This window comes from Anastrepha obliqua, chromosome 4 (assembly GCF_027943255.1).
Source record: "Anastrepha obliqua isolate idAnaObli1 chromosome 4, idAnaObli1_1.0, whole genome shotgun sequence".
In the NCBI taxonomy this organism is placed as follows: Eukaryota; Metazoa; Arthropoda; class Insecta; order Diptera; family Tephritidae; genus Anastrepha; species Anastrepha obliqua.
The window spans coordinates 84,460,200-84,474,965 of NC_072895.1; the positions used below are offsets into that span (position 1 = coordinate 84,460,200).

Sequence of the window (14,766 nt, forward strand, 5' to 3'; positions counted from 1 at the left end):
TCTCGTATTTCTTCTCTGTTCACGGGTTGCAGAGCACAAGCATTGTGCATTGCTTCTGGGTATTCGTAATCCAAAAAATAAAATTTTCTATCGAGCAATTGTACGTATCGCTCTGTGTTGTTGATTTGAGCATTGAAGGCTTTTAAGAAATTTTGGCCTATTATTGCCGAGAAATTTTTGTTTGAGAAATCTATAAGTTTCCACTGTAGTGTCCCCGAGTAGGGTATCTCTTTTGGAAGTGGTGTTGTTACGGTGTATTTCACGACATTAATGCCGTTAAGAGTTTTATAAGAGCATGGTTTGGTGAGTTCTGTTTTGGGGTATTGGAATTCAAGAATTCTTGATTTTAAGATGCTTGTCGTCGCACCAGTGTCGACTAAGCATTTAATTTTTTCTTTTCCTATTGTCCACACTATTATGGGTAAGGTTGCTCTAGGCAAGGAATCAAAAAATTTACCTGTTCTTCCTCTTCTTCTTCTAAAGTCCCAATCTCCATGGGTGTGGGATCATTCTTTTGAGTGTCAACGCTCATATGAGACATTCTTGTCTGTTTTGAACTGTTACCCTTGTTGTTATAGTTAGGTTTAAAATTTGGGTTTTGGGTGGGTTGTGACCTGTTATACGATTGTTGGTTGACTCGGTCACTCTGAGGTGGGCCGGCGTTATTATTGGTGTTTGGCCAGCCACCCTGATTCTGTTTGGTATTGTTATTATTACTAGCAAACTGATTATTCTGGGTTGCGTTTTTATGAGTGGTGCTAGTGTTAGTGTTAGCGTTAGTGTTACCCTGTTTGTTATAGGTATTGTTCGAATTTTTTCTATACCTCTGTAAAATAGCTCTGGGGTCGTCCAGTGCTTTAATATTTGAATATTTCGTTTGTAAAGCATGCATAGACATGCCCTGATCGACATGAATCCTGAACGGAGTGTCTATTTTATTCATTAGCATGTTTAACAAATCTCTATCTACTTTATCATTTTCATACATGGCTGGTTTGGATTCGTCGAACATATATATTTTGTTTATTTCGCACTTTGCTTTCTCAAACTCTTGGAACAAATCTCTTAAACTACTCACTTTGATGAATCTGCATTTATCGAATACGTCCTCGTAGGTCGTCCTGGGTCGCATTTGCTCCATCAGTTTGGTCTTCATTTGGTCCCAGCTAGGCTCCATCCCCAATTGTCTGATGAAATTTGCTGCTGTTCCCGACACCTTTTCATTAGCGACTATGCTAGTGCCAAACTGGATCAGTAATGCGTTTCCCTGGCATAATGTCATGAGGAACTCCACAGATTTTATAAAGGCTAACACATCATGTTGGTCGTCGAGCTGCCTTAGCTGGCGAAACTGCTGGATGATATCTTTGTTTGACAGCCACTGGATTGGTTGTTGTTGTTGTTGATGTTGTTGCTCTTGATATTGTGGTTGTTGTTGTTGCAGTTGTTGTTGTTGTTGTTGATTTTGTTGCCTTAATAGGTTCAACTCTCCTTCCTGTTGAAGCAATACTGCTCTTAATTTGTCCAATTCTGCTTCCATTGTGATTTAAAATTTTCTCGCGGATTAACTTTGAACGTATTTGTCCGATTTCGACTGCGCCAATTAAAGAACTTTAGTTCAATTATATTTTTTATTGAATGAAATTAAAGAACTTTAGTTCAATTATATTTTTTATTGAATGAACTTGGACTTCTGTCCAGTTACAGTTGAATCTTAAGACTAAACTTATAATATGCTTTGGCATATGCAAATGCCCATTTCGTTTATTCCATAATTGTTGATCGAGCAACGGCGACTTTAATTGGTTGCATAACTTTGCTTTGGCACATGCATAAATTGTTGATCGAGCAACGGGAGTGACGGTGACGCTTCCGTTGTTTATGCTTTTGAAATTCGATCTCGGTTCAAGTACCTCTGCATGGATTGTTGATCGAGCAACGGGAGCGACGGCGACGCTTCCGTTGTTTATGCTTTTGAAATTCGATCTCGGTTCAAGTACCTCTGCATGATTATGCTGACCTCGTCGCTATCAACAATTATGTTATTTGTTTGTGCGACTTGCATAACTCGTACGCGTATATTTGTGTTGTTCTGTTAGGTATATGTCTAGTGCCTTTTGCATCATTTGCATCGTCTATTACACAGTAAAAGACTAAAAATGGTTGAGGAAACCGTGTCGCCTTGCCTAATTACGGTCTGTATTTTAGAGACCTCAATACCTAATCTGTCTTGCACTAAAACTCTCAATTCAATATTGCGCAGAGTCATCATTGTCATGCGCGTGAATTTTTTGGGGATTCCACATTGCTCAAATATTGCAGGTATATTTATTCTTTAGTACTGGCGAATGCTTACGTAAAATCAATGAACAGCATATGTAGGTTGATGTTATGGGCATAGCACTTTTTCATACACTTTTTTAGGCAGAAAATTTGATCTGTCGTCGCTCTTCTAGGTCTGAAGCCTCATTGGTATTCCGGTAAAACTTTTTCGGCGTAACTAATAACTTTTGTTCATGATTTTGACTAGTAATTTATATGTTGTTTTGAGAAACGATTTGCGTGGTAGTTTTTACACTTTGTTTTGTCGCCTTTTTCAAGGATTTGTGTGATAAGTGCCGTGTTCCATTCACTAGGCATCATTTCATCTTTCCATATCAGCGTCATTAAAACCGGAGTAATTTCCAAAATTTTACGCGTAACTTATGGGTTCTCCCTTCTTAAAATATTCAAAATATTTGTAAACTAGCACATCTGTTATTTCAATTTGAATGCTTGTATTTATGTTATTTCACCTCCTCAAGGCGCTCACCACAAATTGAAGGAGAAGCTCGGTCAAACAACCAGAAAAGAATACAGGCGGTAATTATATAATATAATATATATGTGGCGCAAAATTAATCATCCAGTTTTGTTGTTGAATAAATTTGTACTAAATAAAAAAAAGATGTTGGGTGATGGAAATCTTTATTTTGTCCTTTACGCGCTCCATTGCATGTCTATTTGCATATTGCAGCTATCTAGTTCACAAGTGTTAAATACGATTGACGTAGGGCATTTGCAAAAATTATAAATCTTCAGGTAGGGTGGTTAAAATTGCGTTTCATATATATCGTACCTAGAAAGTACCTGACCTCCTGCTTTTTAGCTGAATATTGCATACATTTAAGGATCGTAGAAGTTTGAAACCGCTCAGCACAGGCAAGTCTGGGATTATCTGTAGAGTAGGGATACCATTAATGCATTTAATTCCAGTGGACTGTGGTAACCCGTCGATAAAGAAACCATCTAATTATTCAGAAGTTCGTAGTAAATTGTGCGCGTAATGCTTGAGCACTTGCCACAAGAAAAGTACTTAGATTTTATCGTACGATATGAAAAATAAAAATTGTGAAGCGATTGGTGAGTTTAAATCGAAAAGATTACAAGCACTTAACACTCTCCAGCGAATAATAGCCTAAGCGCACCAATAATATCTTTTTTTTTGATCCATCACCTAATATATAAACACAGTTTTATATGAAGCCTCCACATTTTACAGAGAATTACGTCACTATTATTTTTATAAGTGACCAAATACTGAATAAAACCATAAACAATTAATAATTAAATAATAATATACATACTTATACACACATATTTTATCGTACTAATATATCTTTTCTACTAATTTTTTAGACGCCACAGCATGTCCGCCAGTCTAATGTCGTGTGTTCGGGAGAATTCCCCACCATTAGATGTTGTGGATGGGGCTCACTTTAGTAGTGCGACGGGTCCTACGTCATTGCCCGATTGTCATATGTCCACAATGTCAACAGCCAATCAACAACAACTCACATCAACAGCACTAACAACGTCAAATGTCAACGAGAGTAATAGCAGTGGAGGCGGTGCTGGTGGAGGAGGTGATGGAACAGCCGCAAGTAATGGTAAGTGACAAGAAAATGTGTAAATTTATATTAATGTCACTAAAAGGATGTACTTACAAGGCTTGCATTGCAATTTGGTTTGAAAGATAACATTAATCAGTTCGTTCGCCTCTTGTGATATTTTTGGATTTCAAGAAGGATCAAGATTCCAAGCAAATTTCTTGGAATCGAAATAGAGTGCAGGCCTAAAGTGAATAAAGTAGGGTGTGTCAGAGTAATAATGTAAATAAAAAAATTCTTATCATCTTAGGTAGAAAAGCAGTCATACCCAAGATGATACGGAAGCTCAATATTTTTTGCTTAATTTTTAATACTACTTAACACCTTCTTCTATTTCTATTCTATTGGAAATTTATTCTTCTTGAATCCACTTCTAAACGACACTTGCCTTTCCTTTCCATTTGACTATCTAAATGGCGGTGGCTCAACACTCGTCGCTGTCAAATGTCATTGACACACCGCTAAGGATCATAATCATACATACATACGTCTTTCTCAGTGTAAGTTGATGTGCGTGTGTGTGCGAATGCAATGTAAAGGGCATAGGAAAACTTTTAAGTGACGCTCTTTAGTAACGTACTTCAATTGCGCTTGATAAAGATTGAAAGGAAGCCTAATGAACGATGTGGATAAATTCATTGACGTTAAGTGAATCGAAGAAAAGGAAGAAAAAAAATGTCTAGTCATGTCATTGCAGTTAAATATTCACGTTAAATAATTGAAATAATCAGTTTTAAACATGGAAATCAAGTTAAAATGGCAGAAAGTAAATTACGTGGCTCAGCAAAATCATTTTGAATACGTAGGAGGTGTGTGGGTGTACATTAAAGGGTAGGAAAAAGGCAGTTTCTAGCAAATGAAATGAATAATAGATAAGTACGAGGTTTGATTTAGAACTGTTTTTGTATTTTAGGGAGCGAAAAAATCAAAAGCTTCCAAATATCGTAAATAGTTTTGACGATACACTTGTGTTCAAAATAATAGGAGCGCGACAAATTACCAAGTCCTACCCACTTCTTTCTTTTTTTTGTTTTTTGTATTTACTTTTTGGTTTTGTAGGTTTTCATAGAAGTAAAATATAATGGTATTTTACAGCAAAAAATATACCTGAAAGTTCTAAGTTTTTTACAAAATTCTCAAGAATTTAAGAAACAAAAAAACAAATTGGCATACCAATAGGAGCCCGCCGAATTACCAAGCCCTAACTACTTTTTCGTGTTCCGTGTTTTTTTTTTTTTCCTGTTTATTTATGTATTTCATTTTGTTTTTTTTTTGGCTTTCATAGAAGAATAGTGGTATTTTCCAGCAAAACCAAACTAACCCAAAGCTCCAAACTTTTTACAAAATACAAGTTTAAGAATTAAAAAAATTCAAATTTAAGAAATAAAAATAATAGTCACACAAATTTTCAACTTTTTCAAAAAAATCTTTAGAAAACTGTTGGACCCAATAATAATAGGTTTTAATTGGACATCGCTCAAAATCGTGTTAATTTAAAAAAAAAATGTTTGCATGCGATGTTTATAATTTTCTTCCATATAAAGCAGATCTTCGGAAGTATTTTATATGAAAAAAATGCTCAACATCTCAGTGAACAAAATTGTCAAAAATCAACGACATATTTTAGTCATTTAAAATTCGCACTTTGTGGCACTAATGGGCTATAAAACTGTATACTCAGAATTTAAAAAAATTCGGAATAACAAAATGCAAATTTTGATGATTTTTTTTTAATTTATCTGAATTGTGCGCACACTTTGTAGTTGTAAGTTATGTGGTTTTTGTTGTAGAATGCACTGCACTTCTAATCACAAAAAACAAAATTAAATACGAAAAAATACTTGGTAATTCGTAGCGCTCCTATTATTTTCAACACCGGAGCATATACTCATTTATGCATATTTTGTGATGCTCTTTATGAATCTTTAACGACTTAAAAATTTTTGAGCGATATCTAGAACAATATTATTAAAAATCACATTTCGATATTTAATCCCGAGTTATACTTTTCGAGCAAAATTAAGACTTATTTTTCGAGGCATATTTTTTGAGCATATATAAAACTTATTTTTCGAGTGTTATCCAAGAGTAACATTTTTTTGAGCAAAAAAAAGACTTTTTTTTCGAGTGTTATTTTTTAATAATTATTTTGTGAGTTGCTATTTCTTTGATCAGAGATATTACTTATTTTTGGAGTAATACATTTTTTCCAAAATAATAAAGATCATTTTTACAAAAAAAAAATCAGAATAACTTAGTTCTCTTAATAAGTTACATAAACTTTACTTTAAGTGGAGGATAAAATTGTGTTCAGCCTACTCAAACATAAATTTGATAGAGTTTACAAATTTTTGGAAAGAGATAAAAAAGAATGAGAATGTACATATATCCAAGATATTAACCAAATAACTATTTGTATGCTTGGCTCCGGAGCAAGAATAGTCGTTGAACGGGATAATGACAAACTTTTCCTTTTCCTAGTGAGGAACTCCATTGTCTTTAAAGCTGGATAACTGTTGGGGTCTCTCCCACCCTATTATATTCTCTGATATTGTTAACGACTGTAAATTTCACACTAAAGCGTTAGATTTTAGAACAAATTTACTCTTGCTTGGGTACCCGACCATTGAACAACGTGTTATCTGGTATCTTACCATAGATTTCGGCTTACCAGATTTAGCTTCCGAGCATTCTTTTTAAATGCAGGGCTTATATCGTCATGTTGGTGTAGGGTGTGAACTTCTTGTAGAGGTAAATGGTGAAGAGATTGAGATCTTTATCGAGGGGCCCTTTTGCTACAAAACTACTTTAACTATCTTTAAACAATTTAACAATTTAAAACTTAAGAATTTAAATTTAACATTAACTTTTCAATTCAACTCAACTATAATGCATTGCTGCCAATAAGTTTATCTAAGCCGAACACATTGCGTATACGACCTGGCGCTCGCATGCTTGTATGCAAACGCTCACATATTTCTAAGTACTTTATATTAAAGTAAAACCCAATTTTATAAAAAATATACAATTTATGAATCTACACATACATGCATACACATATACATGCATATAAACACATTGATATCTTTGGTTTTCATCAGCCACGTCGACAATTTCAGGATCAATTTGCAAATTACTTTTACTGGATGCTGCTTTTTATATTAGCTGCAGTGTTTTTTAGTTTTTATATCGGGCTGCCTATTTGAGCATCGACTTCTGCGTGTGTTTATTTGGATACTTTACTGTAATCTCGAAATTTCGGGATATATTTTGATGAAATCCCGAAGTTCCAAGACTGGTCTCAGGATATAACTTTCTTAAATTCAGTAAAAGTTCAATAAGACAAGTATTTTTGTACCAAAAACATTTTGACGTACTGTGATATACGCGTATATAATATCGAATAAACTTTGCTGAAAATTTTGCATAAGAAGGTTTTAAATATAAATTAGTTAGTTGAAAATAATACAAGCGAACTATTATTTTTTAAGCAAGAGAAAGTTCATAGATTAATAACACTGTGGTACAAAAAAAAAAGTTGCGAAAAAACTTTGGATCGGACATGGTGAGGGTTGTAGCTTATGAAAAACTGAAAAGAATGGTATAGGAGAAATTTCCAATACACCCCCAAAATCTCATTTTATGGCCATAAAACCGTTTTTCAGTAGGTTGATGTGAAGAATAACTCCTAACTTCGCCAATTTCCATCCGATTTCGAATTTGCTTTTTTAGTTCGAAAGAACAAAAACAAGCCTTTTTGACAGTGTGTTAACATTTTTTCTGAAATGACAACTGACGAGACTGTAGGCGGAAGTATTTGGAATTTTTTTATTTTTTCTCTATTTTTTCGACTTTGACATAATTTTTACGATATTATCCGATATTGAGGATTTTTTTTAGTACCCTACTGTGTTAGTAAATTTAATTTTGCGTCGAATGAGCTATATTTGACTGTAACTGAATTAAAATTAATAGAGTTGTGTGGGTTTTAAGATTTTTTCTTTTTTTTTACTGCGAGATTTGGTATGCATTTCGAAGCATGAAAATAATAACAAGTGTCATTATAAACGCATAATATTTATTGGAGTATTGTGCAGTGCAGCACTGTACGGTATGGTGCGGTGCAGTACACAACGGCACTGGTTCCAAACTTAAAAATGCATTGGAAACGGCCCTTTGGAGTTTAGTATGGTACGGTACATTTGTCATTTCTTCATCAGTTTTGAATACTTCTCTGTAAGAAATTCGATCATCATCATTCATCTGAAGTCGTTATCAACTAAATTCCATTGCTTAAATCGAGAAGCGAGCGTTTCAGATTGTCTTCCCGATAGAAGTATGTAAATCACGAGAAAGATCCTGAAAATCTGAATTTGATACAATGCCTCGTTCTGAAAACTTAGAACCAGACGGAAAGTACTCTTCATCATCAGGTTTATTGTTATCAGTTTGATCATCATCAGCAATGAGTTGAACTTCCTTCAGTTCATGACCTGAAGTTGAGTCAATCATATCGTCCAAGACTACGGGGTTCTTAACAGTTGCAACATCAGCATATTTTATGTGCTTTCGAGTTTTATAATGATGACCGTTTACGTCCGTTTTACAAAAATAACAATCATCTGGTTTATGATAAGGCTGATGATGCCATATCATCGGAGAATATTGAGAAATTTGACTTTTCTGGCAACGTTTTGATTTATATCTTTTGAATTTCAATGAAACAAACAATAAAACTTTGACGTTTTAATAAGGTTAACTTATAATAACAAACTTCTTTTGTTAATCAATGTACAGTGTGAACTTTGGTACACTTGGGAGCTTTTTCATATTTCTATTGAAAAAAAAATGTGCTATAATATGTCAGATATTTTCGTAAGTTCTAACCAGTTCTGTTGTATGCAGTACAGTGTACTCTTATGTATACATATACACTCCAATAAATATTACGTATCTATAATAACGCATCAAAACACGTCCTTATTCCCATTTAGCGTAAGCTATACCAACATTCCAAATTAGTAAAAAAAAAAAACAAAAAATCTTAAAACTCGCACAACTCTACTAATTTTAATTCAGTTACAGTCAAATATAGCTCATTCGACGCAAAATTAAATTTACTAACACAGTAGGGTACTAAAAAAAATCCTCAATATCGGATAATATCGTAAAAATTATGTCAAAGTCGAAAAAATAGAGAAAAAATAAAAAAATTCCAAATACTTCCGCCAACAGTCTCGTCAGTAGTCATTTCAGAAAAAATGTTAACACACTGTCAAAAAGGCTTGTTTTTGTTCTTTCGAACTAAAAAAGCAAATTCGAAATCGGATGGAAATTGGCGAAGTTAGGAGTTATTCTTCACATCAACCTACTGAAAAACGGTTTTATGGCCATAAAATGAGATTTTGGGGGTGTATTGGAAATTTCTCCTATACCATTCTTTTCAGTTTTTCATAAGCTACAACCCTCACCATGTCCGATCCAAAGTTTTTTTGCAACTTTTTTTTTTGTACCACAGTGTAATTTTTTTAATTATTCTCTGAATAAATTGAGGGGCTTTTGGAAAATAATTATTTTAATTAAGGCGTTAGTCCACTATAGCGGCGGAAAAATAAGTATATTTTGGACATTTTTTTGGCCGAACAATGAATAAGTAACAATCCCGAAAGAGTACCTTAAGTGCCTTAAACTGCATAAATTACTTCCTTTTTTAAGTAGTATAAGAGAAAATGGGGATTGTGCAGATGTAATTCAACGAAGCCATTTTTTAAGAGTGCGCCGTTAAAAAACTGTACCTGCAATTTTTAATTTACGGTAAAGAAAACATTTTTTTCCGCGAATACATTCGTACATATTTACATATACCTACATACTCCAACCTTTGGCGGCGCGGGTAAATATTAGATAAAAAAGTACACCTACTTTCCTTGGGCCATAGAGCGAAAAAAGTTCAAAAATTTTCAAAACAGGCGTCCAATTTTTTTTATAATACGCATTATATCGAAAATAATCCAATCTTACTTCCATATGGAATGAAAATGCAGCTGGGGATATATACATATATATGTATATAGAACTGGCGCTACGCTACAACCTTTTTGGGTGTTTGGTCTAGCTCCTCCTCCTATTTGTGGCATGCGGTTTGATGTTGTTCGGCAAATGAAGGGACTAAGAGTTTTGAACCATTTGTAAAGTTTAGAAGTAAGGAGCTTAGTAAAGCAGTTTTTTCATTCCCCGCAATCAGTAGAGACCTTACCAAAATATGGGGAGATATGGTAGAAAATAAATAGACGTAAACACTCCTTGGCAAGTAAGAATTTTTGTATAATTTGAGTTGTTGTTGAAATGTACTTACTTGGAACTTACTTACTGACGTAATCTAGCACGGAAAAAACAATAAATTTCTCGAAAAAGCTTCAAAATAAGCTTGAAAATAAGTAAAAAACGCGTTGAAGACGGCCAGCTCTTCTCTGACTTGAGCTATGAAGTCGTCCTGCGGTGCATAAGCTAATAATTAAATCAAAAGGTTTTAGAAGAGTTGTTTGTTTTTTGCTCACAAATAGTCATGATTTTGATGTGATAACGTCTTATAATTCGATTTAGCCGGCTGCACGTACGAAAAAATGGGTTGTTACCTTGCTCATTAGTGTTACCTTGCTCATTTGTCGTTACCTTGCCGTTACCTTGAATGAACTGCAAGCGAAAGCGCGGAACGAACAAAGCAAACGAACGGCAATGTTCGACATCTTGCTCTCTCCTTCTTAAGTGAGCGTATATATGTATGTATATGCGCATATGTACATATGTATATAAATTCACGTATTTGTATTTGCATATGCCTTCTTATTGATTATTATTAATTTGATTTACTTGAAGAATTTAAAATAAAACCAAGTTTGTTAATAATACCTGTTGTTTTAATGTTATTATTATTAATTTTTGTATTATATATGAAGGAAAAAATGTATGGTAATATTTACCACATACCTTATAAGATATGTTGTATACAAATATATGTATATAAACATGCATATACATATACAATTTCGCGCAATTTTCAAAAAGAACAAATCTATATGTAAAGATGCATACAAGTCATATGGACATATCAAATATACGAATCTATTCCGTACGCAAGCAAATGTAAGCTAATGTGCTTGAACTACAAGCGAGAGCGCGGAACGAACGATAAAGAGCACAATCGGCCCCCGCGTTCGGCAACGTTCGACATCTGGCTCTGTCCTACTTGAGTGAGCATATATATGTACATATGTATATGTATGTATATGCGCATTTGTATATAAATTCACATATTTGTATTTGCATATGCCTTCTTGCTGTGTGCATGGTAATGAACCATTTCTCTGTTGAGAATAGGACGATGATAGAAAAATTAGGAAATGAAAGGGAGTGTTTCGAGTGTAAAGTGTCTTGAAAAAGGCAAATCGGTGATGGTGCCTCTTAGTGTTGTTGACTTATTAACGTCTGATGCAAAATCGAAATTGAACATATCTTTCATGAATTTGATAAATGTTTAGTCATTTTTCACGTTTGTGTAAATTTAACTTGACCTATTCCATTGCAATTCCTTTTACCTCCTCCTCTATATCCATACAAAATATCTATCAAACAAACAAAATTAAAATTTTGTTTTGAAAATTGCAACCATTCCATCAATATTTTCTTATGACGTTGTCACGTTAAACTATCGTCAGTAAACCGACTTTACAGACAACCTCTTTTTTTTACTTTTAAATGTTTCAAAAAGAATAATGATAATTTTGTAATTTTTTTTTTGTTATTTTTATTTATTTATTTTATATTTTTTGATTGTCTTACGATTCATAAGTTAATAATTAAAAGGTTCTAGAAAAGTTGTAATTTTTTTATCAGAAATAATAATGATTTTTTTACTCTTAAATTTTTCATCAAAAAAATGGTAATTTATGTAATTTTTTTTTATATTTATTTATTTATTTATTTTAACATTTTTTTATCAGAAATAATCAGGATTTTTTTGTTTGGTTGGTTGGTTTAAGGGTGACCCCGCATCGGAGTGCCACATAGACCGCAAGTTGGGCTCGTTGTGTTGCCCTGGAGCTCATTATATATTATATGATTTCCCCCCCTAACCGAGATTTTTGCTATAGATTTTGGGCCAAGATATTAATTCGTTTCGAGAATTTAATGAGAGATTCGATTTTCAGGTCCGAGAGTACTGAGAGATTGTCAATTGTTGGAGAGCCTAGAAGAGCGAGTCGACTTCTGGCTAGCCCGGGACACTTGCACAGCAAATGCCTGCTTGATACTTCCTCATATTCGTCCTCGCAGTATCTTTACAGGTCGTTTTGAGGAGCCCCGAGCCGACGTGCGTGAGTGCACAAAAGGCAGTGGCCGGTGATAAGAGATATTATAATTATTATATGCCTTAGTTAGTGTTTCGAAAGACTTATAAGGGTTTTTGTCTGTTTCAGATTGTAGGATGGCCAGATTTTTTTATTAACAATAATGATAATTTTTGTATTTTTTCGTTATTTTTATTTGTTTGTTTATTTTTGATCCGAAATAATAATTTTCTTTTTACTTTTAAAATTTTCCATCAAAAATTATGATAATTTTTGTAATTTTGTGTTATTTTTATTTATTATTATTTTAATATTTCTTAGTCAGAAATAACCATTCTTTTTTTACTATTAAAATTTTGCATAAAAAAATTTCATTTCTCTATCGTAACGAAAACTCATTTCTTGAGCGCTACTTTTTCTCTCAGAAATAAAAATTGGTATTTGATTTTTAGTTTTTTTAATATATATACATATATGGCACTCGCCTTAAAAAAAGTGTTTTCTCTAATTTTGGTGTTTTATGCATTGAGATTCCAGCTTACGCACTTCCGAATGATAAACCGCACTAGCCCATTCTGCTAATGCGGCCGCAGTGGATTATTTTGGATATACTGTGAAAGTTTTAGGTCAATCAATATAAAACAAAAACCAACAAAAAGAATAGTTCTATACATTTTAATATTTACCGCGCTTTTAATACAAACATCGTGGGTTCATAAATGATCAAAATGTCGAACGGAAAAAAGTCTCTTCAACAAATATTTTTACCTATAAGCACTAAAAGGATTTTAGAAGCCAAAACATATGGATTTTAATGGTTTTAAAACATTGACTTGAAAACAAAGAATAAAAAAATAAACTCGTTCTTCATATCAACTAATCCCGGAGCTTTTGGCACATACTTAAAAAAAATGGGACCCCAAGATATCGGGATTGACATCCGCATACGTAAAACTATTATTTTTTCTCAAAGTCTTTGCTGCCTGCAACTATTTCAGCGCCCAACCCCATTTCATATTTTACAAGGGCAACCCTTTCTGATTTCCTTCGGGAATGCAGCTGCTGGTATGCCAGTAAAAGTGAAATGCACAGATGGCTGAGAGACAAACAAAAAGTGAAATGAAATTTCATTCAGTGCTAGCAAACGGCTGCAAAAAAAACTTTGCTCAAGGAAAAAAAAGAATATTTATAAACATATTTACATGTTTGCTTACTTTCAACATCACACATATATTTACATACACGATTTTGCATCTAAGCTTTTGTGCATATGTAAGTGTGTGTTTATCAATGCTAATGGCGGAGGCGCCTTTGAGCAGAGCAATAATTGCATATCATCGGCATATCTGTGGCTTATCAAGCGAAAAGTCAATAAACCCCAGCAGACCAGCAGACATGCGGACGGACAGTTATCAAAGAAATAAATATGTGCGTACTCGTATATATGTATGTGTGAGGCAGCAGCGTGTTTGCGCGTACGATAGTCACAGTGCCTTTGAGTTCATTTTGTGGTGGGTGTGGTTTTGATTGCTCTGAATGCTGCTGTGTAAATAAAACTGTATCAAAGCAAAAGCTGACAGAAAATAAAAAAAAATAACAAAAAACAGCTAGTTCGAGTGCAAGCTTCTACGCTCGTAAATACTTATACATTCCGCGGTTCAGCATTCGCCGTTTTCCCTTTTTATGGTTATGGAAAGTAAAATGTTGTCTCTTGTAATTTTCATCACACGCAATTTAATGCGTTTAGGGAACTGCCAGCAAATATAATTAGGACCTTTATGGCATGGCATGCTGATTGGCTGGAAAGAGAGCATAGTTGCAGTGCTTGAATGAATTTAATTAGCATCAAACCAGTAGATGCTTGAACCCTTTTGCTTCCCCGTTCAAATGCAATGAAATACATTGTAATGCGTATTCCGAACACTTCAGCGAGTGCTTTAATTAAAAATAATTTTTGTTTCCTTGTTCACTCCTCTGGGGAACATAGGCCCTCGACAAGACTCTTCCATCATACACGGTTCTGTGCTGTTGTTTTTGCACCGTCCTATGAGATGTCGGCATCTGCTAGTTCGCGCAGCAGCGACCTTCTCCAAGTGTTTTTTGGTCGACTGCGACTCTGCTTCCTTGCGGGTTTCAGTCCAGAGTTATTCTCGTGATAAAATCTGGTAGTTTTCTCAATGTGTGTCCTATCGACTTTCTGCGTTTGATTTGCCTAAGGATGGGTTCCTCGTTCATTAATCTCCACAGTGCGTCGTTACTGATGGTGTTTGGTCAGAATTTTCTGCAGATGATGCAGAGGCATTTGTTGATGAAGGATTGTAGCCGCTGTGTGATGGTGTTAGAGACCAACCATGTTTCGCTTCCGTACAACAATACAAATTTCCTGCCTGAGCCGAATATTAGTAGTTTAGTGCGCCTGGAGAGCCTTAGCCGATTGAATGGCGTAGGCCACAATGAAATAGTTCAGAGTTATTGAAGATCAGGTGTGCATT

The 14,766-nt window shown here is 34.2% G+C and overlaps 1 protein-coding gene across 2 annotated transcripts in view; it reads left to right on the forward strand.

The window, feature by feature from the left end:
- Positions 1-14,766, forward strand: part of LOC129243697 (probable serine/threonine-protein kinase DDB_G0282963) — a 282,479-nt gene that overhangs the window by 139,348 nt on the left and 128,365 nt on the right. For both annotated transcript variants that reach the window (XM_054880905.1, XM_054880904.1), the window contains exon 3: positions 3,679-3,929. In XM_054880905.1, coding sequence (XP_054736880.1) covers positions 3,689-3,929 — 241 coding nt within the window. In that variant the 5' untranslated portion in view covers positions 3,679-3,688. The remainder of the gene's footprint in view (positions 1-3,678; positions 3,930-14,766) is intronic.